The sequence below is a fragment of the Chroicocephalus ridibundus genome, chromosome 6 (genome assembly GCF_963924245.1).
Source record: "Chroicocephalus ridibundus chromosome 6, bChrRid1.1, whole genome shotgun sequence".
Classification (NCBI taxonomy): domain Eukaryota; kingdom Metazoa; phylum Chordata; class Aves; order Charadriiformes; family Laridae; genus Chroicocephalus; species Chroicocephalus ridibundus.
Window position 1 is genome coordinate 70,559,026 of NC_086289.1, and position 24,205 is coordinate 70,583,230.

General features: G+C 43.0%; 1 protein-coding gene across 8 annotated transcripts in view; it reads right to left on the reverse strand.

Moving 5' to 3' along the window:
- Positions 1-1,885: 1,885 nt before the first annotated feature.
- The window catches only part of MECOM (MDS1 and EVI1 complex locus), a 349,962-nt gene continuing 327,642 nt past the window's right edge, over positions 1,886-24,205 (reverse strand). For 5 of the 8 annotated variants that reach the window (XM_063337834.1, XM_063337835.1, XM_063337841.1 and 2 more), the window contains 9 exons: positions 23,135-23,222; positions 20,137-20,163; positions 12,680-12,846; positions 11,223-11,300; positions 9,301-9,470; positions 8,047-8,191; positions 5,077-5,313; positions 4,331-4,517; positions 1,886-3,374 (listed from right to left, as the gene is read on the reverse strand). In XM_063337834.1, coding sequence (XP_063193904.1) covers positions 3,240-3,374; positions 4,331-4,517; positions 5,077-5,313; positions 8,047-8,191; positions 9,301-9,470; positions 11,223-11,300; positions 12,680-12,846; positions 20,137-20,163; positions 23,135-23,222 — 1,234 coding nt within the window. In that variant the 3' untranslated portion in view covers positions 1,886-3,239. The remainder of the gene's footprint in view (positions 3,375-4,330; positions 4,518-5,076; positions 5,314-8,046; positions 8,192-9,300; positions 9,471-11,222; positions 11,301-12,679; positions 12,847-20,136; positions 20,164-23,134; positions 23,223-24,205) is intronic. The other 3 variants (XM_063337836.1, XM_063337837.1, XM_063337842.1) reach the window with 1 other exon arrangement.

The following is a 24,205-nucleotide window of genomic DNA, read 5'->3' on the forward strand; positions in this document are numbered from 1 at the left end:
ACCCTTTCTCCACCTCCCCAAACCCCTTTCATCTAGGGCAGGTGAGGGCAGAGCTGATAAGAACTGTCATTGCACCAAATTAAAGGGGAAAACGATCTGGAAAGTTGTTTGCAGATAAAACTTGACTTGATTAATCTATTTGTTCTCTCTATTTGGCAGAAACCTAAAACCAAGTTTCACGGTGACTTTAACTGCACTAAAAATAATAGCCTATTTATGCAATTATCTGCGTGTACCTGACCGCTGGCTCAGGCCAAGGAAGTGAGCACAAGACCATGCACACAGGCCTTTTTTTTCTTTTTTTTTTCCCCCAGGTGTGGTTTAGGTTTCCTGCATGGAAACCACCATCCTGTAGGTCTCAACTTGCCACCAACCCATGCCTGAAGCTCAGGAGCTGCAAGAGCAAACCAAGGGCAGTCCACGCCTGTCCTCGCTGGATTTGAATTCAGCCCTGTCGATGCCCCCGTTGCTACGTGACGGTTATAAAACAAGTCAAGCTGTAGCTGGGCTGAAGACAAGAATGACACATATAGGTTATTCTGAAACGTAACTTAAGGGTCTGGTGAGCTGTGAGAGGTCTTTGTGTACTGAAACAGGATGAGAGAGGAGAACCCCTTGCCTTTGGCCTGGAGACAAGGCCTCCATGTTCGGAGGCACTTCTGGCTTCAGTAGAGACAGATTTAACCAAACCTCCTGCAAATTATATTCCCTAAAAGTGCCTTTCCCACTGGGACAGGGCTGCATTTAATATCAGTTTGTTGCTAACCGCCCTGGGCTACTGACACCCAGCGCTGTGCTCCCTCACTGCTTGCTCACGCCACCTCACTTGCATCTGGTGATAACAACCCTTGGGCCCGCTGCACAAAAAGACTCCACGGCGTGCCACGGTCACTCTTGAGTCACTTAAATGTGAAGGACAGTCCTGTGCAGTAGCTGCAAAGACCAAGCTTGGCCGGGGGTGGCAGGCAGGGACAGCCCATGGTGTCCTTTGTAGCTGTCTCAGTCCTTCTCGCCCTGCTGGTGGGAAGACCAGCAACAGGGGCATTGCCTGGGCCAACACCGGCTTTTCGTGGACATCCCAACTCCCACTGCTCTGCAGGTTGTCCAGAAGAAGCAGGGCTTTGGACCTGATTTCACGGGGAATGCTCAAACTAAAACTCTCAATATTCTGGATTTTTTTTTGTTTGTGTTTTTTTCCCCTTTTAGAGCTTAAGGGCTCATTTCATGCAGTTGGAGGCGCATTTAGCTTCTCAACTACCGATTTTTATCATTCTGGCGACCTAATGCTTTGCTATTAGCCAGCCAAGCCACTGCCCCCCGATGTCGTCCCCATGAGCAGCAGGTGGGGGCATCACCCGCCCGAGCTCCAGGCTCCACAACAGCATTTGAAGGTGACCTTGCACCAATCCCTCCTGTAAAATGAGTACAATATTTTTCTTTTCCAAGGGAGTGTTTTGAAGCTTAAAGGACTGATCTAAACCCCTCCAATAGTCTACCGAGAGACTCTGGAGCGAGTCCTAAATTGCATGACCAAGTCCAAGATGCTTCGCAGAGCCCCATCCTCTGGTTACCCTTATCCTAATGACCCCACAGACACAGTCTTTGCTCCCTGGACTGCAGACGAAATATGCCATTTTTGCCCTGACCCAGACAAAAACAAGACAATAAGAAAAAAGATCCCTTCAGTTTTGTAGTCCTTTATTTTTTTTTTTTAAGTTGATCCTCCCATAGTAATGTACTGAAATGCGTAACAGTTACATTGTACAAAGCATTTAAAGAAAGTACCTCAACTTGCCGATTATTTCAAAATGAGATTATAAACAAAAAGGAAAAATAAATCTGGTCCCTCACTAAAGGCCAAAAAAACCCCCAAAAAATAACTGAATACCTTCCGTCATTTATTTATTTTTTTAAAACATAAATTTGGAACACTTCATCTTACAAATAGGATTAACATGAACATAACATCACACAAGCTCGCAGACAACCAGCATAAAATATTGGGTACAGTTTTTTTTAATCAGAAGAATCATGCTTTCATGAAGAAATTATAACTGTTTATACAATTGAATCAATTTACTGTATTACAAAAAAAAAAAACAAAACTAAGTCGCATCTATTAGTTATTTAGTTCATTAAAAGGCAAAAATAAAATAAAAGAGGAATGTAAGAAAATTTCAAACACTGTTTTGCACTCCCATATACACAGATCAGTTCACCTCACTTTTTTTGAAGTACATGGGTGCCTTACATCGTAACGCAGTGGGGGACTGGAGCAGTGCTGTTTGTTACAGGAACAGTGCTATTTCAATCAACAAACAATCGTTTGCCAACAAATAAATACATGGTACGCACAACACAAAGAAGAAATTAGAGGGTAGGGGGGAAAGGAAACAATACAACAAAATAGTGACATGATTGTCGAAAATTAAAATCTCCTTACAATGATTTGAACTAGTGGTGCTGTCGATGAACGCGGTGCTTTCACGGAATTATCTGGATGATTTAGCTTCTTGGAGTAGTGAACATTCATAGTTTACAATATACACAAGCCTCTTATGTATTGTTTCTCAGAGTTCCTTTTTTTTTTTCTTTCTCGTTTTTTTTTTCTTGTTTTTCCTTTTTTTTTTTTAACAATGCAGTTGAGAGAAGGCAAAAGAATTACGGAGAGAACAAAATATTCCCTGTTACTTCTTTCTACATTTACGATGGATAGTGTGCATTCGATAGAACTATTTTCTTTCTTTGAAGGGCAAAAATGCATAAAGCTTTAATGAAGAGATTTGTACATAAAAGCAACTGTTCCCAATCCTGTGTCAAACTATCTTATACAAAAAGAAAATCAATTCAGTTCCTACTTTAAAGGAGTGCCCATGTGTGTATCAATGCAGTCTTAACCCTTTTGCCCCTGCCCCTCAAAGCCGGGGGAACTGGAAGACACTTTTTCCCGGCCCCGGTTTACATAATCCACTGAAACTCTTTTTTTTTTTTTTACTTTTTTTTTAAGTCGCATTGATCCTCCAGAAGTCAGCAGCTGCCTTTGCTGTGCAAAACAAAATATTGAGAATAAATAGTTTCTTTCTTTTTAAAATTATTCAGTTTAAGGTCACCGGACTTTAAATGAGTGACCCTGCAGATTTATAAGGCATTCTGCTCAGCAGTCTTTTAAATAGTCATATATGAAAGAGCCATGCTACTGGTTTTGGACTTGGTCCCATTCTCGGTAAGACTTCACAATGTCATACGTGACTGATGGATTGAATGGCGCTGGATTCTGCAGCGGCTCTCGCCATACTGTGCCACATATTGGGAGAGTTGTGGGGTGCAGAATGAAGGGAGTCCTTGTCGGAGAGAGAGAGCATCATCGCATACGCCTGGACGGGGAAAGAAGAAGGACAAAGAGGTCACGATCCCGCGGCTGGATCCGAGCGCGGACCCGTGCCACACCAACCCTGTTAGGGCATCATTTAGGCTACAACTGCTATTCTGAAATTAATGAAAAAAAATAATCAAAACGCGGTAGGTAAAACCACTGTCAACCTTTTCACCGACACTTTTGACTCACTAATAGCAATAATAATTTCTGCTTTCATCTGGCTTCAGGAAGCCCTGAGAACCCTTTGATAGCAGACAAGGTCTCAGAGTCTCCTTCAGATTCTTGGCACAGGAGGCTCTTTTCAAGGGCCTGAGGAATCACGTTATCCCTTGGCTGGTCCTGTATTTCACCAAATACCACGGTCTCCTTTGCTGAGCTTTTCTACAGGCATATCCTGCAGTTTCCACAACAGGAATCTTTTAAAGGGGCCAAAAAGACCCGTTTTAATTAATGTTTTAAAAAATTTCAAGAGATAGCACTAGCGTATCAGTCTAGTTATTGCTGTTTTAAAAACACGCCGAGGACCTAAAAGCGATCACATCCAACAGACTTTGAAAAAAAAACCAAAAAAAACCACCAAAAAGCCAAGCGAGCCAGAAGATAGAGTCACATCCCCTGCGAGGCTGCAGCTAAACTCCACGGCATCGGCACGACCGGCCCGGCCGCCTGAAAGCAGAGTGGGACTCTTTCTTATCGCGGCATTTCTGCGGGTGGCAGACAGGAACAAAAATAGCAAAAAAGTAAGAAAATGCTCCATTATCAGGGAGCAGAGCACCCTGCCATGCCCCCGGGGCGCGGTGGGAGCGCAGGGGGAGGTCGGGGCAGGCTGAGGTTTGCGGACGTGGAGCACAGTCCTGTCTGACGAAGCTCAAGCAACCTTGCCTGCCACACACTAACGGTTTAATCCTTCGGGTATTTGGCGACAATAACATTTTAACCGAGTTAAGCTTTTACCTGGGATTTGGATTTCCTGTACAATGGTTGTTTTAGGTCCTCTGGCAGCTGGGAAGTATTGAAAGCTGCCAATTCAGCTTCATTATATTGATTTTCTTCCATTTTCCTCATTTTGAGGCTATCTGTGAAGTGCCTTATGTGGTCCAAAGCCGAAAGTCCAGTCTTATTATACTCCTCCTCTTTATACCTATAAAAACACCACAGAGGTTGTAATGTCAATGAAACGATCCTCTCTGCGTTCCCTCTTCCTCTCGGATTTACACATCTGAGCGATTTCCCCTTTTTTTACACTCATAAACCACCTTGCCCCGTGGAACCATGCTCCTGAAATAAAAGAAATTCCCTTTTCTTTTCTACAGAGGAGAGAGTGGGCAGCGGGAGCAGGGGAGGGAAGACGTCGTCTCTCTCCTGGTGTCTCCGCAGCCCCTCACAAGACCATTACGGGGGATCCAGGTCGGGTCTATGGAGCATACAACGTCTCTCCCATGAACGTTTCCTGTCTCACCCAGAACCTGACAATAGCTCCCCGAGCACGGTTATTTTTCCTCTTAAGGGCTACAGATTGCATGAAGAGACTGAAAACAGGGCTGGTATTGACCCAAACACAGAGGCACGTTGCTATCGTAACCGGGAAGCTGGCTACTTCGCACCGGTTCCCACGGCACACAGTTTGGTGCTGGCACTCTTGTATGGTTTATTGTTTTGATTTCACGTATCGGGCACACCAATACTCGGAAGGAACCAACCTGCCAGGGGAAGCTTTGCAGTTCATGTCCAAAGTACTCGTTTCCTCGTAATCCTCCTCTGGGGTCCCCTCGTGCATGTCACTCGTAACAGGCTCTTTCACTGCCTTCCCTGCAATTTCGCTCTCTTCATCTTCTTCATCCATCATTACTTCATCTTCTGCCTCTTCATCATCCAGCAAATCCGAGTTCTGGCTGGCTACCATGGCTTTTTCATCCTTAAAATGGCTGCCATTCATTCTGAAAGTACCAAAACAAACCCAAGCAATAATCACAAATCAGTTATGAAAGCTCCTCACCAACAGATTGGTGGAGACAGATCTGAAAAGGATCTGTCCCAGCAGAATAAAGTGATTTTTGTATTTTATATCTTGTTTAGCTTCAGACGTTCAGGCAGTGTTGGAGAAAATTCCACCCCAAAATCAGTGGGACGTTACAGTACCATCAGCATGGGATTTTCCTATTATCCCGCTAAAACTTCTGTTCAAGCGGAGGTATGTTCAGATATCCATTCCAAATTTTCTCACGCATTATTTCATCTCACGTTTCCAATCATGTATGTAGTCTGGGCAAAACAACTCATTGCCTTTTAACAGAAGCTGTAGGGGCCAAGAAACTCTGAAAATCAGATCCAGCATTTTCAAAAATGACATCCAATACTGCATTCAGAGTTTTAAAGTCAAAATTACATGCATAATTAATTTTGCACACTACCACCCATTTGGAAGCCACACTACTTCACTGAGCGTATGGATTACATACATGGGAACCTAAGGGACTTCAGCTGAAGACCTGAAGAGTGGTCTGCAACAACGCCTCCACACTGAACTACGTTATCAACTGATTTGAAGGGTAAGAAGTAACGAAAAGAAAGGTCGTATAGGATTTTAAGTGCGTTTACTCTTATTAAATGACCAATTATAGCAATACGCACATGGAAAACCATTTGGTCTGCCCACTGATGTTACGTTCTCTTTTGCTTTCAGACAATGACTTCTCTTAACTACTTCCTACGGGATTTTATCAAGGACATAATATCCATGCTGAAGCAGGGGCTCGTTTGCTAACGGCCTCAACCCTGCAGGATTCTGAGCACCCACCGCTGCATTGTAACCACCGCATCAAATAAGAGCTAAAGATATTTGGCGCCGCCGCATCGACAAATGCATGGCCAGAGGTAGGAGTGGTGTAGAAGGGCTGAACTCGGTGGAGCCCCACGAATTTGCACCACCAGCGTATCTGCTCCGCTGCCTTACGTAGCCCCGAGGCCTTGATTCATCTATTGTTCTCATTGTGCAAAAGGTCCTTACTCTTCCAGGAATACAGTTATAAAAATGGAAACTTTATTGTCCGCCTGCAGTTTGCTTTAGACTCCTTGTGCTTCAAACTGCGCGCGACAATATGGAATATACCAAAAGTCTGAGCAAGATAACGATGAGCCCTAGCAGCATATTTGGTATTTAATATTTGACTTGCTGTTGTTAACAGATACACTTTGTTATGGAGCGTAGACGTGTGAAAGCTAGTTTCTTATACCACAGCAGCATCATTTTCCTAAGCGTAATAGTTTCATCTATTTTCTGAGCAAATTCCAGCTGATCGTCACGAGTTTAGTATTGCATTAAAAAGAAAAAAGCTAGGGCACGGTCTGTTTGTATCACAGTATCAAAAAGTCTGAGGCTGTGCAGAGTCGGGAGAGCTGAAGCAGCCACCCCCCTCTAAGATAATCAGAGCAATATCTCTTTATCATCTTTTATTTAAATAGGCAGAAATAAGAAATTGTTGAGCACAATTTGGGCTGCCAACTCGCTCGTTATGCCCAAATTGAGGCTGCTAGAAATGAAAGGGAGATGGACTACAACCAAAGTAACAAAAGCCATGTGATTAAGAAAACAGATTCTCTAATTATGCTTTCAAATGCAGCAATTTGCCAGGGATAAAATATCCATCAAGAGCAGTCTGAAGTGCCAAATTTAGAAAGGAAACACTGCACAACCCAGCAACCTTTTCACTTTGCTGACTTCCTGTCGGAGGACATGTTGAGACCAGATGTGCAAAGAAAAAATCCCAAGCCCTCATTGCCAATCAAGACGGAATGGAATTTGAATATGCATGTAATCACTTAATCCAGTACTTTCGTGGAAACTGTGTTATGTCCACCATTTTTATCCCTTCACAAAGGCATCTGGAAATGGAGAAGACAGTGAAGTTTGTCACCAAGAGTAAGAAATTTTTGATGCTGACAATGTAATGCCAATTCAAAAGCGCAAATAATGCATAATGCAACACCAACGTCAAAGAAATATGTATAGCTGATACGCAGATCCATGTCGCAGCCTTTTCTGCTTAGCTGAAAATATTCAGAAGTGGTCTCTCTTCTGTTAGTTCAGAAGAATTGAAACACTCACATACTTAATAAATCTAAGGAGAAAAAAGTCTCTCAAGTGCCAGAGAACTGTGGACTACCAACGCCTACCTGCAGCCTCGTGGGCTTTTTGCTAGTCAGCATCTTTCTTGGGATTGAGTTACTTATGGGAAAGGACTGTCGGTCAGAATCTTCCATTTGATCCAAGATTTTGAGCTTGGCCTACTTTATTAATTACACATTTAAATTGCACTTAAATCATTAAGGCGCTCTATGTTTAGCCCCAGGATGCAGAATTCGCCTGCTCTGCTGTGAATGTAAAACGACGGAATTTTTCAACAGACTTAAATCAACGGTGGGAACTTGAAACTGAGAACTCTTGATACAAGGAGAAACGTGTTCATAGATGAACCTTCTGTCCAGCATCTGGCACTGGGAATACGTTCATGCACAATGGGGAGGGGACCAATACATTTCTTTTCATAAGACGCTGAGGTGGACACTGAAGCAACCAGATTGCTAAAATACCTCATCAAAAGTGAAAAAAAGAGGTTTATCCTGGAAAAGGAAGAGTGGCACCTTTCGAAGGAAGATCAGTGGCAACTTACCTCTCCTCTGAGTTTCGGGGGGATTGATTGTTGTGGTTGCTGTTTCCAATAAAATTCCTAATTTCTGTGAAGTAAGAGTCTTCCTTGTCATCTAGGATTGCCCCTGTGCTTTCCAGTTCTGAGTGAGGTGAAGATGTTGCAGTACCTTAAAGCAAAGTAGAGAACTTCTGTTGTTGTTCCTTTACGTTTACTGTATTTAACCATTTAAATCAAAATGAAATTGAAACGATGGCTAAAAAGGGTGAGAACCACCAAAGTTGGTCATAGCGATCCACCAGCTTTTGTCCATAAAACCACTAATTGGAAAGGAAGTATTATCCATGGGCCAAGGTGGTTTCCAGACAAAATGACTGCTTGCATGCTGGGTGCCATTTCCACGGTTTATAATTGCTTTTGCCAAGTATCTATTTCAACGTCTCCCTCCTGTTCCCTTGCGACTCCAAGACTGTCAGTCAATAACTGTGTTAGACCAATGGCTGAACGGAGCAAATGGAACTTCATTTGAGCTACTAATTATGCAGATTTGCTTAAAATATGGAGCAGCCATTGACATAATCACGCAGGTTCATTAGCACTGAGAGACCAGTGACAGACGCCTTTCTCTGTGCACTGGGGAAAAGACAGCTCTGCATTCACTGTGTGTACCTGGTTATTCCCAGCCGAGCTAAACACAGACTGAAAAGACTGCAGACGGGGTTTTTATTAAACCGTGCAGATACCTAAACCAGACCGATGATATCCACTACCTGCCACTGCCTTTGCTGCTGCCGTGCGGTGACCGATTTGCTTTGGGGCTTGGGAGGCGCCATTACCTCCATAATAGCTAGCGCTTTCCAGCTCCTGACAGTGGGAATATTTTAGAGGGTGCCAAGAAAATCTTTTAGAGTGCCCCCTGAGACTCAAAATCTAGGACTCCTATTGAGAGCCAAGTGATTGCGGAGATGGGATTAAATCAATTTTCCCAGTCTGTTCTCAAAACGCTACGGTTGGCTTAATTAAAACCAAAAGAAAAGACATCATCCAGCGGTATTAAGTTATACAAGGGTAGAGTTTATGCTGGGATTTTCAAAGCACTTTAAATGTCAGCAGAGCTTAGGCACTTACATATTTTCCAAAAACCCACTCATCGGAGCAGACGGCGCAGAGCAACGTGTGCCTATTGACACTCAGTACTATTGAAAGTGAAGGTGAGGTCCCTGTGTATGAACGCTGGTGGGACGCAGGGCACGCCGGAGAGGGAAAAGGCATACATACCAGACATGTTCCCATTCTCGTGCTTTTTTAGATGTCTGTCAAGATTGGTTTGTTGACCAAAACACCTGTCACACAAGTGACACTTGAATGGCTTCTCTTTATTGTGGATGTTACGGACATGTCTCTGCAGGTTAGAGGATATACTAAAGGACCTGTCACAGTATTTGCATCTAAAAAAAACAAAAACAGGTGGGTAGAAAAGAGTCTGTTAGTAGCTGGAAATGTAAAATTTGTCCTAAGAGACATGAAGCACCTTCTGGGCTCAGCCTCAGTACCCAACTGTGGTTCCTTGGTCCCTATTGAGGCAAAGCCCTCCTTGAAATAAAGACAAGTTTTGGCTGAGTAGCTGGAGCGCTGTGCTTTTGGAATGGAGATGTCACTTCTACGGTGGGTTTTTTAGCTTTAATTCACATTAGGCTTTAAATTTTAAATACCGCCTTTAGGAATAAGCATAATATTTCAGAGTTAATGGCATCAAATTAGCTGGGGTAATTGATTCCCATGTTTTCAAAACTGTTGCACGCAAAGTTGGGAAGTTTGAAAACAGTAGAGCAATAACTCTATTGTTTCATGTGCTGCCAATACAATACAATTAAACACTTTTGGAAAAAACATGAAACAGATCTTTTCTAATGCTCAAATAAGGTAAAAAGGGCTATTTCTTTTCCTATTCTAAATTATACTGTGTGATTAAATCTTTTCTTGAGGAATTAGCTTGCTCGATTGCTAATCCCAGAGGAAATTTGGTTATCTTGCAAAAACCAGCAATAAACAATCCCAACCTTTAATACCGTGCCAATGTGAGTAGTTTAGTCTATCACTCTGGTACCAGAGGCATCAATTTTCATACTCTGTAGCGATTTGGAGTCCCTAAAGCCTTTACTGTATTGCTCTTTAAGCCATTACTAAGTCATACTATAACTATTCCAAATTCTCTGGCTGGCAACCAGCCAACAGTCTTCACCACTTTAGTTTTTCAATCTTTTACTTCTCCCGTGCTTCCCTTACGCTTGTCAATGATGTCAAATTTTTTTTAGTGCTGAAATCGTCCATTATGCTACTAATTGCTCGTGGCTTTTATGTAGTCGACGGTTATCAAGACCGTCCTTCAATAAAATTAGATGTGAATCTCCTTTCCCAAAGAGACTAGAGGCAAAAAACATATTGTTTCCTGACAAACAATGAGCTTACTCTGCTCTTTACAGCCCATAAAATGCAGAAATTGGTGCATTCGTTTCACTGGAACATGAACTGGCTTCTTTCCAGTTGATTTAAATTAGTCTTTCATTTTCAATAAGGTGAAGCTTCTATCCACATGTCTGCATGTGAGTGTCCTGGATAGCATATCGCATCCGTATTCTTATCAACGAGAGAGTACACCCACATGGGGTTTACTTCAGCAGACCTCAGAAAGGATCCAGATTAGGCAGGAAACAAATAAATACACTAACGCCTTTGCAACCGGGACCCTTCAGAAATCAGATGACTGACGAAACACCCAACTTTAGGCTGCAAATAATGCCGCAGAGCTCTTACCAAAAAAAACATTTTTGCAAGGGAAAATACGACCATGAGCCCTGCTGAAAATCCCTCCAACCGCGCTGGTTCAGCAGTGCCGGCCATCCCGCCAGGCAAAGGCAGGGCTTGTGGATGGTGCCTGGGCGGCTGCCTAAGCCAAAAGAATTTCACTAATTAGGACCAAAACCTTCCCCCATCTCCCACAGCTCCAATGCTGTAGCATCGAACGCAGCCGCCCTTGCCTAGATGAGGACGAAAAGCCTTTTTTGAGACCAAAACGTAATGGTGGGTCATGGATGCTAAGGAGCGAGGGCCGGAGATGGCTGAGTAAGGCTGTTGAGCACTCGTTCCCTTGCTTTATTCCATTGACCACACCACAGACGCCAGTAAGGGGGTCACGGTACCTATAGGGCTGCTCTCCAGTGTGTGTCCTCAGGTGACGGGTTAGGTTTGCAGATCTTGGGAAAATCTTGCCACAGTATCTGTCACAAGAAAAGGTTTGATAAGACAATGCGACTTTCAACGGCTTCGTCCCAGTTTGAGCTGCACTGGATGCGTAGCCCCAGTCGAGCCATTAATATATGGTACTATTGGCATTGCTTTGTGTAACGACATTTCAGTAAAAGCATTCAGCAAATGTAAGTGATTGAGACACACACACACAAGAATGGGACTGGAAGAGCTGGCACCAACCAGCTTTTCTTGGGCACATGCAAGGGATATATGAAAACTTACCAGTTTTAAAGATCCCCCCCAAATTTCTAAGCTCACTAGCTGATTAACTGTCACATTCAGATTTGGCATCGAGAGAATCTGTTATTAAAGCCTTGGATTTCTGCCTCCTTGTAAGCAAATTTCAAACCTTTCAACCAATTCCACGTGTCAGCAAACGTGACATCACTCTGTGCATTGAATAGGATCAGAGCAGACAAGACTCAAAGACCTAATCCATCAAGGTATGTTTCTATAACAACACGTCTTGAAAGAAAGTGACATGTTTTCAAAAAGATCAGATAAACCGATATGCCAGTGTCAAACGCCTGCGCATTCCGGAGATGATCTAGAGACCTAAATAATGCAATTTAAAAACCATTCTCCAAACTTGATAATATGCCACAGGAACAATCATGGCCAAAAAAAAAATAATTAATGTGAGTCCTCCCTGTTCATTCAAGTGACACACTAATTTTCAGTTTATAATTGGCCCAGTTCTATTAATGACACTGAGCCCATTTCTGCATGGGGATAGAGCGCACACAGCGCTCTCTTAAGTGAACGAGGGCGGCGGCTGCTCCACGGGACGACTTTGAAGATTGCATCCCTTCACTTTTAACATCCCATTTGTTTTTTCACAACGCGATGCATAAGCCTTCAAAACACACACATGGCTAATTCTGCTCTCCTCGACAAAGCTCCCATTCATTTTGGTTGCACATACCATGACTATCTTCATTGTACTTTTTTTTAACTGTACACATAAGTCCTAATAAGTCATGTATTTTATCACTGATCCCTTTGGATATTAAAACCAAAAGCCTGAGAAAAAACACGTCTGTAGTTTATGATCAAAAAGATCAATAAAGAAAGCACACTTGTGCATATGAAAGTGATGAGAAAATTTGGAAAAAAGAATTGTTTATATAATAGTTTCCACCTCATTTATCAAACTGCTGTAATACAGGGCAAACTCTTTGCTTAATAACACCGGTAATTTAATAAATAAGAACCCCAAAGCGAAACGCTTTCCGCGTTTCGTTGGGCAAAGAGAGCTCTGAAAGACCCACCGCGTTCCCCATCAACTGTCCTAGCAGGGGCGATTCTGGGGAGCCCGGAGGGTGCCACGGGGCGGTTTTGGGCCTACCTGCAGGTGTAGCGCTCCTTGCCCTTCCGCAGCAGGGTCTCGGGCAGGGCGCTCGGCGGCGCGCGGAAGTTGAACATGGACGGCACCGACTGGATCAGCTCGTTGGCCTCCGGTTTCAGGGCGCTAAAGCTCTCCAGCTTTTCGGCCATGTTTTCTATAGCGGACATCTGCAACAGAAAGGACAGAACCCGTCACGGTGAATACTGCTTCGGCTTTCTGCCCTCACTGGAAACCCAAAATACAAAGAACATACACTGCCAAGATCAAAAGAAAAAAAAAAAAAGGGGAAAAAAAAAGAAAAAAGCAAACGTAGAGTTGCAGTCTCAAAAATTATGGGGCTTATTAAGCAATGTGGTGGCCACGATGTTGTCCCACTTGGAATAACACCCATAACTGCAACGGCAGTTGCAGTTGCAGTTGCAGTTGCTGCAAGGCCAGCACACAGCAGAACTCCTGCACTGATTGCTACATGGAAAGCTGCTTCCACACAAAATCTAAATCAGCCAGTGTTCATTTCTTCTTATTTTTAAGCCTCAGCTTTTATAAAATTCCAGTTTATGCAGTCATGCTCGGTGGGTGTGCGCCTATGAGTCTATGCATTCCAGCTACTGAAACCATTCACCATTTTTGACCAAATCAACAGAAAAAATAGAGATCACAACAATAACTGAATTCCTACTTTTTATTTTTTTAAAGGACTTGCAGGGGAAAAATATTACAGAGGAAACCTTATGAACACTCTAGCTCAACCAAGGGCTGCAACAAGCCAGATCCAGAGACGCTCTGTGAATGTCCCAACCATTCAGTCCAGTCTTCGTGCCCATCACAGTCAAAGACCACAAGATAAACCCATAAGAAATGAAAAGTTAGTGGGTTTGGTGCGATGTGTTTACATTACCTGCTAGATACCCATCCTGGTTTTCTAGTGTCGTAATATTCCTGTTCTACCTTTAGTTGCTTGTAAACCCCACGCACCTGGAGATGACTCCGCTCTTGCCTAGCTGTCTTAAAGGCCTTTAATTTTCAGGGAGTGGGCTCTAAATAATTTCTGGAGAATGTTCTTCTTTAAGGTGTCTGGAACTAACCATGAAAAACTGTTCCAAAACCTCAAACATTGCCATTTGGAGAGTTTGAGACTGCTGCTGAGCCTACTGCCAGGTGAGAGTAACCATCTGCTTCTTCGTAACACCACAAACAAATGAGAAAAAAGAAACCCAAGATCTCAAGACCTTGCCTACAGAGCACAAACCCACAGCACGAGCCCTGTGCAATACCTTGCTTGTAACGACAGAGGAAATTATATGAAAGACAAGATGCTGAATGCTCCTCAGCTGATCACACCTTTACAGACCATTCTTCAAAATCCATAAGAGGCTGCTCCAAATGTTGGGATTTTAAAATTTTACTTTAATGGGAAAATTGCCATTTTTATTTTTTTTTGTTACATTTTATTTTAACGGGCAGAATTGCACGTTTGTCTCCTGAAATGACTATTCACATCCTGGTTATCTCTGCCTTTGGGTTGTTTTTTTTTTTTTTCCCTTTAGCCTGTAGCCTGCCCTCTCATTTCATGCTCAGATTCCTAATGCTGAGGACAAATTGCAATGTACAGGGTACCACTGCCAATTTGCCAAATGTCTTTCATCAAACACGGTGCAAAAAGAAAAAAAAAAAATCTCAGAGGGAAGTCAAGATACATTTACTTGTCAGGCAACAAATGTGAAAGCATTGCAAGGCAGTAGGGGCCGTAAGCTCTGGGGTTTGATTCATAATCACTCAGCTGCTAAAACATTCTCCACAGATGCGAGTGGACAGCACATTTGTCAATATGAAGGATTTTGACATCTACTGATCACAGGCGTGAGATATGTAATGATGATGCTGCTGGGAGAGGAGGTAATTCTATCTCGGCACCGAGATGTCATTATCAACCCATACAACTCAACATTACCATATATTTCTTTTTATATGACTACACCTTTTTCTTTAGTCAGAATTGATTCTTAAAGCTGTTACGATAGTCTTTCCACTGCCTCTAATTCCTTCTAATTGTTCCCCGCAAGAAACCGGTAGTCTATTTTGCAGTTGCGGAAAATAAATGGTTTGAATGAAAAATGACCTTTGGCCTTCGGGCTGATTAGCAGTGACAAGACAGTCCATGGGTTATGATAGCACATATTTATGGTGAAGAATAATAAGGGCATTGAGAGGTATAATAAATGTTTTATTTATGTATATTTAATATTCAAGTCAGTTTCATTATCTAGTGGGTTTAAATCATTTTTGGATCACCATTTCTCATGTACATGGTCCCCTACAGTAATATATTAAAGCAACCATTTTCCCCTTTACATTTAAAATGGCTTAGTCATGCTTATTTTTTTTTAATTCTTACTTCCAGGATTTTGCAGAGGAGAAACTGAGACAGATTCTTCTCTCATGTATGGCGATCTAGATCAGCGCTACCTCCAACACTGCCTGCAGGATTACATCAGTCCCAAAATAGGTATGAAATCAGCATCTAATCTTAAATCCCTCGTTCAGCAGAAACACAAGCACTTCCAATTATTTTAAAGTATTACTCACTTTCCACAAATATGTTTCTCACCGTAGGAATGACTATTGTGTTTGTTGGGTTGTGGTTTTTTTTGAGAGACTGATCCACGTACGTACCTGGTATGACTTATATTTCTCAAGAAATGCACCAGCAACAATGGGAAGCGCCCGGCCTCAAGCCCTTGGTGACACGAGGAGCTGGGGCTCCACTGCTGTCAGGATAATTACAGCAGTTACTATCTGCTGGAGATAGGGCTCACAAGAACCAAAATCCAGGCATCTTCTTAAGAAGTCCTGGAGCGTGGTGGTGCTCAGGGCCTTCAGGATGCAATTCCCTACCGCGAGACGGGCACCCGGACAGCACGAGCTTGTTACAGCCCATAAAGTCCTTCTAGCCCAGACCTACAACACGCTCTCCATGACTTTATATGAAGGTAGACAGCCCCCACTCATCAGTCTACTTGCAAAATCTTAACTGAGCAATAAATGTGGGGTTTGTCATGCTGAGGACTAACTCAGGCACCAAACCCAAGCGGGAATTTCAAACCTGTGACATGCGCTTTTAGGAAGCCGGTAGCCTGCTTCCAAGCAGTGGCCCCAGGGGATGTGCAGGAGGGCGGGCAAGGGACAGACCTTCTCCCTGGTGTCTTCTGTCACACACCAGCAATGAGAGGTGCAAGAGCCTTAATTGGAGGTTGCATCTCGACTACAGTGTTGAATGGCCATTGGTGGCTGCCGCTCCCATTCATTTGGCTAAAGCCTTTTTGAATCCATTTATATTTTTGTCAAGGAGAGTTCGCAAATTTAATTAGGTGCATATGAAAAGATACTGGCTTTTGTTCCTTCTAAGCCTTTTGCTTGATAATTCAGCTGGGTGCCCCTCATTTTTATTTTTGGTGTATTGTAAAAAACTAATGAATAACCATTTCTCATTCAGGTTCTGCTCACCATTCATGGTCTCATAGAGCTGGGGCACAGCCCCCTCGGGCATTTCTTTTCCAAGCTGAAAAAATCAAAATCTACTTAGCCTCTTTTTGTATGGAAGCTGTTCCCTACCTCCGATCATCATTGTTGCACTTTTCTGTGTCTTTTCTAATTCTACTATGTCCTTTTTGAGAGGGACTTCAGCGGCGTTCAAGACCTGAAGGCAGTATAACATAATGATGTTTGCCATTCCTTTCTAAGCACTCGGATGATATTTTCATAAAACTCTCGACTCCCGAGATCTTTTTCCTGAATGACACAAGTTAAGAGTCACACTTTCCCCTCAGTATTACTGGGTACTTACTGACACCGAGTTTTATTGCTGTTTTAATCCCCAGTGACCCAGCTTTCTGTGAATCTTCTGCAAAATCTTCTAGTCAGCTTTGGATTTAGCTACTTTCAATAAACAGTCACAAACTCTGCTCTTTTCTTGGTCACCCTTCTTCCTATGTCATTTACAGATCTATGCCACGGTTCAGATCCCAGTGACACCTCAAGGTGGCCTCACTGATAATCTTCATTGATTGTAAAAATCACTAATTTAGTCTTACCCTTTTTTTCACCAGGGTTTTGGGTTTGGTGGTGCTTTTTTTTTGACTAATTATTAACCCAGGAGATGACTTCCCCTCTTCCACAATGAAACTCCCTCTTTCAGCTGAAACACAACCAAAGCAGCTCTTACTCCTTCAAAACACCATTACGGCTGATGGCAAAGCAAGACTTGCCCTCCATAGGAGCTGTGTTGACCATGGAGATGCTACCCAGCAGCAATCCACCAAACTCTTGGAGCCAGCTGTTAGCAACAGCAACTGTCCTGGGAGGTTAGGTGGGTGCTCACGGCCACCTCATCTCCCCGGGGATGGTCCGTGGGGACCACCAGGGAGGTGGGTGTGTGGCCCGAGCTGCCGGGCGACACTTTCAGGAGGGGTCTGCATCCCAGCTGAGCACCCAAGGGCTGCAGCAATCCCTGAAGGGGACACGTGGAGGAAGGCACCGCTTGACCCTGAGGACTGGATTAGTGTAATTGCCATGTCCATGGAGAAAGCTCTCCGAGGCAGCAGGAGAGCGAGAAGATCCTATTACATATTTTACATACAGCTTTTGCCTTATGGACAAGTCGTGTCTGCTCCTAATCTGAGATCAGTGAATGACAGCATTTTATATAGAACAGTAACTTTTGATTTACATATATAAGAGTTGTTGATTCTATCTGCGTCCAGATGTCTGGAAAAGGAAGCAGCTTTCCCCCACCTCCCTCCCGCTCCCTGAGAGGCTATTAACCTCCTACTGACGCAAACTAATATGCAGTCGCAATTCCCCAGCTCCGACTCAAAAATGCAGACATTACCATAATCGGCTAAAACAAGTATTTATAAACATTTCAATGGGCAAGATATCATCAGCAGGGTCCTTGAATATTTGTCTTAAAATTTATTAACCAACAGAAGAAAAAGTGGCATAAATAAAGCAAAGGTTTGTTGCTGCTGCTTTTTAAGAATAACCTGATGATATGAAATAATCTAGCAGACAATGTCATGAATTACATGACCTCATGTTTTACAAACGCGACTCCTTCATTGCTATTATCGCAAAAACAACTGACTTTATGGCCGTAACTCATGGGAAAAAAAATCATTCAAATGTTTGCTTTCTATTTTTACTAGTGTTATTTAGAGAAATCTTGAAAACCCAACTACTAAAGCTCAGGATTTCGTCCTCCCCAGTTCAAGTTGTAACACTTTCTCTAAAAACTACGACTTGTGAATCTGTTGTCTTGAAACTGTGCGTATTTGGACATTCAGCCATGGGACTTGGCTGAGCTATATTCACGTTCAAGAGACCTATCACACATGGCTGAACTTTATGAAGCAGTAGCGAGGAACTCCCGCTGATCCGCAGTATAGTTCTAGAATAACTCTATTTGTGTTCATGCAGTCGGTGGGCATTTAGCTGAACTAACAGAACGGACCATGGCCCAGAATAAGCCCAGGAAAATAAAAGCTTTCTTAAATGCACTCACCAAATTTCTTTTCATTTATTTGGAAAATTATTGTGATTATTTACAATAATTCTCCATAAAGCTATCGCAAATAAAGTCTGACTATAATTACAGAACCTCTTCATAGCAACCTTCTCTTGATGGGACCAGAAGAGGATGAGAGAGTCTACAGACTAAATAAATCGTGATCCATTCAAGAGTGGGTGTTGCCCATTGATTTGCACTTTAGGGTTCCTGCCAAACAATGAAAAACAATCTGAAATAATCTTGAAATATATGGCACATGCAACTGTGAATTGAGATAGAAAGGCTGGTGTGACATATTCAAATCTCTCAAGATGAAGATTCATCCATGAATCAGCATCCTGCTCCAGGCACTTTATGTTTTAAATACCTATTTCTGCTGCAGCTGCTCAAAGCACTGGCATGGCCAGGAGACGTACGCTCACAAAAAAAGCAGGGTGATGGAAATTTGAGGATCGAGCCAATGTCAAGGAAAGCAGACAGAAGAAACAGACTGCACTGGGTTTTTCAACTTCCCAAATATGCCCAAAACCGAGCCCCTTTTCTGAGAGCTGAAGTTTCAAGGTGCCTGGGCCAAATCACAAATCCCACCATGGCCCCTTCATGTGCTACAGTGAATTCCCTCTACTGCAAAGAAAATGTTTGGGAACCACTTTTTGTGTTCTCCAAGTCTGGCGTCTAACCCTACCTCCTATCTGTTGAGCTCGTTCAGCGTCTACGGGTGCTCACAGGAGCCCTTTGGTCCCTGCTTAACTCCTTTCATCTCGGGATCCTAGCGCATCTTTTGCAGCTGCACAAACCATCGCTTGACAGGCAGAAAATGGGATTAAAAGCCACATGTAGGCAAAGCAAAGGTCCATCGCTGCTTCTGAAGCGTGGCATGGAGGCACGCAGAGGAGAGCAGGGCTAAGCCCCTGTCTGCAGGGGCAGCAGCTTTGAGGGCTCCTGCCCTGGCCCCGTACAGAGACACACACGGGAAAGACTATGCGAAGATCTCCCATCTCATTTTGCGAAATTCTGGCTTCGTCTTGTGAAATTAGTCCACGTCGCACTGCGAGGGATGAGGGAGAGTGAGTCAGGACCCAAGCCGCAGCCGGCTGGCTCCAGCTCTCCCCTCCGAAGCCCAAAAGTTGGGAAAAATCCGGGACAAGTATTTCTGGGTTCGGCGCTGCAGCTGAGGAGCCAGCAATGCAAGAGCAAAACACGGTGTGATCTGAGTGGCATCTGCAAAAGCAGTTGCTGTGGCTCTGTTTTTTTTTTTTTTTGGTGAACAATTTAGATGTATTAAAAATAACGTTTTATAAAAATAGAAGAGCAAGCTCAAATTTATCCCATAGTACAAAAAGCACAATTCCTGCTCGCATGAAGGGGACGATGTAAGTATACACACAGGACAAATTTGACCCAAACACGGCAAATAAATGGGTGTTTTCATTTGTGCTTTAAGTACAGCAATGAGCAATTAAGCTCAAAACTTCAAAGCTATTAAAGTGACTAACTCCCACCGAAGTCAGAGCGAGACAGAAACGTGAAGTCCTCTGAGGCTCTGCATTTTAATGTCTCAAATGCAGATTAAATATTTATAACTATTGCAATCTGACAAGATTTCAGCCTGCAAATTTCACTGCAATCTCTGAAGGAAACGGCTTGGAACAATTTCAGTTAATTATAAACAAACCCTCACTCAGGTAAAGCTCCCATTGCCTTCACCAAATAAAACCGGCAAGATTCGGTAGGTAAAAATAAAGCCAATTTGACATAAGAGGATATTTATCCGCTACAGCTACAACATGGCATGCTCCGTAATTGGGTGGTAAGTTATCTTTCATATTATATTTTTCTTATGCAATTTATTTCACAATGATTAAATCAAAAATATAAGCAATGAACTTACCCAAATTCTTTGATCAGGCAATTGGAACTGGGAGCAAAATTGAAACAAAAACAACACATTATTCCTGCATTGGAACCCTCATTGCAATCAATCTACTAATTAAGATTTTATTTAAAGCTACTAATTAAAATGTTATCCTGAATGATTTGTTGCATGGGGGTATTCTCTCCCTAAAAATGCAATCCTCGTAATGGCAAATTATTGTGAAACACCATTAAGTGATCCAATTTTCGTAGTTTTCAGGCCACTGCCACCGGGAGGAATTTTGCCCAGGCAGGGACAGGGTAAGGACTGCAGGGTTTATGTCTTTAATCTCTACTTCAGAAACCTATTTTAAAGATCCATCTGTTAGCTGTCATATTATCTGGTCACAAAAAACAATATTAATTCTTGCTTCCTCAGATGGCAAGTTTCAGAAATAAATTCACCTACAGAAACACAAACTTGTAGGACACAAACAATGATTTTGTTCGTATTTTACACAGATAAATCCTGCCAGCAGGAAACGAAGACTTGCAGTGCGCTCCACACCTGTACTTTTACGCGGGTGAACAGAACTCTAAAGGAAAAAATAGCTTTTCTGCAAGCAGTTCCCCAGTCCTCTATAAATACGGAGCCAAATTCTGCCTTTGCGAACAAGAGACTCCTTTCTATCAAAGTCAGCAAGAAAGCAGATTTGGGCATTTACTCTTCTGACAGGACATGTGATGGCAGTTTAGTGGTTTTTTTACAATGTATTTAAGAGTGCATGCTATGATCATGACCTTTGCTTCCACCCATCTCACGCGAAGTTAAAGACGCTCTCCCTAGCAGCTAGGTAAGTGATAAAACAAAAGCCAGTCTTTACCTACCATGGATTTAGGTTTTTTTCTATTGAACAATGAGAGATGTGGAGAAATGGGCAAAAAGGCATAATGTGCCTCCCGCGCCTGTGTTCAACCACGCGGGTTCACAACTAGCCTTCCTCCTGCCAGAGGGTGCTGGCTCTGGCCCCACAGCATGGAGGTGGCACCCATCACCTCCTGCTCACGCTGATGGACTTGGTGACCATGGGACCTTCCATGATGGACTACTGGGACCTTCCTCGGGCACTAACAATACATTTAACCAACTCTTTATGAAAAAACATGAAGGTTGAAATCCTGACATCCTGCCCACTCATGGGAAAACATCCAATGTCTCCATTTCACCTGCACACGTACACCATCCTCCCATTAACCCTCCTCCAGTTCCCCACGTAACTCAGAGTCATACAACCCCAGGTAGAAGAGTATCCAACTCCTTCCCTGCCCACCACAGCCAAACTCCTGGTGCGTTTGGTACGTTTCACCCAAACAGCCTCCTTTCCCACCCACCAACCACGACAACCTACCGCTGCCATCAGACTAACCTGCAGCAAAACCTTCAGAGCCCCTTGATCCAACTTCACTGAACGACATCAATTTACACCTTGTGAAAAGCTAGGCAGCAGTAAGCAAAACAGTATCACCTCTTCCATTGATACAGCACCTAAAATGCCCTTATTAAAATAATTTACTATTAATTTACAGCCCCTTAGCTGCTCTAAAAGAATCGCTCATTTGGCGGAGAGGAACCAGCCCGGTTTTACACCAGGGGACACAAAGCGGACTGAGCTCCTGTTTGCATATTTGTACATTATCAGTCTGCTACGGAATGGGAATTTTTACTCGTTGCTTTGCCATTTGGGCAAATAAGGTAACTCAGCAAGAAGTGCTGACCTGCTATTAAATCCTTTACATAAATTCTCAGTAATTTTAATACTTAATAGACCTTTCACTTCCTCCAGGCATTGGAACTGGAATGGGATGGTTTTCTGCACTCTCCACCCATGCAATAGCTTTATGTTTATGCGTCTGCAACTGTATGTGCCATCAGCTGCTCTTCCCAGTTCTCCAGAAGTCCCATATTTCAGAATATATTCCATACAACTTAGACATAACAACTGCTGCCTTCATTGAAAAAAAAAACAAAACCAAAACAACAACAAAACAACAACTTGTAGCACATTACTGGCATGGTTTGCCCAGGAATCAGAGGAAGATGAACCAGAGACAGCAGCTCCTGGTTGTCTGCTTAGAACACAAGACCCGTAATGGGGTGTCATTACTAGGATAAAACACCCCATAGTCCGCAAGGGTTTCAAATTTGAAAATACCGTAGAGCATTTTATTTCAGGCATAAGATTTAACCCAAATTTTTAGCAAAACCTCCTTGAGCAAGGAGGAGGAGGACAAAATGAGGGTGCAGTACTGTTGAAGAAAAGCAACGTCTAGTTTGCATATAGGTCCTCTTCCTACACCACGTCCACATTGCAGTCGTTACACTGTTCTACGGACACTCTCCTAATTTTTTGTTATTCAGCAAATAAACAGCAGGATTATGGTCTACAAACACCCCAGCAGCCCTCTCATACAGCATGTCTCCAGGCATGGAGGAGCAGGGATCCTACAAAGTCACTGCACACGCTACAGCCCACAACAGCCACCTAAAAGAGATGGAGCATTTGCATTATGAGGCTATGAGACTTGAAAGCATTAGGTGGAAGGTTTTCTCTCTTTTCTGGGAGTCCTTAAATACTGACAGCTGATGTGCTCAGCTTTGCTGGCCTGACTTTGAATCTACAATGCCTCTTTGTAGTCAATATTGACTCCACCACAGCGGCCCACAGCACAGGAGAGTGCTGAAGAAGGCATGGGTAGCTCTAAGCGTTGGTAGCTATGCTACAGTTTTGGAGGAACACGGTTCTAAAACATACATGTAGTTCGAATCTGGCTTCCTCTATAATCAAAACATGTTGTTTCATCTGAAAAACATCAAGAAGCTCAGAACAATGCTTACGCTTTTCCACCACAATGGTACAGCAAAAACTGTGTGTTTTAGGAAATCCAAAAATGACTAAGACTGCATTCATTTCTCCACACCTGCTTTGAAGCATCAACAGGCTTGTTTACAACATCAAAATTCCCAAAATACTTACTTGTGGATGAAACAAGAATCCCGGGGAAGGTCTCAAGTATTTTTCTTTTAAAGCTTCCAGTGGGTCAGTTAACTTTCTTTTTTCTACTCTGTAAATGTTAAAATTAGATGTGCTTGTGATGAATCAGTCTCAGATATTAATAATTATACAGCTACTCATGTTTAAAATAGTCAATTATACATCAAGTAATTTGTTTCTCAGAGATAATGGCAAAAGATAAGGAAGTACAGTCAACTCTCGATTCCCGCATGCAACTCATTACTGCGGGTGGGGGCCGTGAATCGCCGTTAAAGGGAGATTATGCCATTTACATAGGAAATAATCCCATTTCAAAAGACTGGTAATAATTATTATAGGAACCAATGACTAACTACTGAGAACTTCTATGAAGAAATAAGGCAACCGAGTGTGCTCTCCACTCAGAGGAGAGGAATTCAAGGCAACAGACGCCTTGAGCAATGGGTCCCTTCTTGTCTGGCCATGCGAGACATCACAGCCACCATCCTGAAAACCTCTCCTTGCACACGGCCGCGCACAAGCAGGGCGAGAAAGGCAGGCTTGCAGGAACACACCGAATCCGCAATGCCAGCAGCAAAGATTGCGATCAACTCAGGTGGGCATTTAGGCAGCAAAACTCAGCGTGGATAATTCAGAAGCGGTGTGGAAATTTGAGGGTTTTGCTTTTTCTGTTATTGACATGCCTGGTTTAAGGGACCTGTTGCCCCTAGGTGCATGTAACTCTCGGCAAAGGAAGGCTCGGTAACAACTGGCCTCCTGCTACGCTGCCAGAATTCGTACAGATTTCATTAGTTTGTAATGCAGGACCATAAAACATGGGACCATTATTTCCAGTGCTTCAGGCATTTAAAATGAATATGACGCAAAGAAAACCTATGGCCTAATACAGATATCAATCTGGCGTGAACAAAACCATCTCAGTAAACAGCATCATATCCTGTTTCTTCATAATGCATACCTGTTGTCTTACGCGCGAGCATTCTCCAATAACTTTGCCCATAGCATTTCTTTTTCAGATAAAGTAATAAATTAACATCATTTACATGGCAGTAA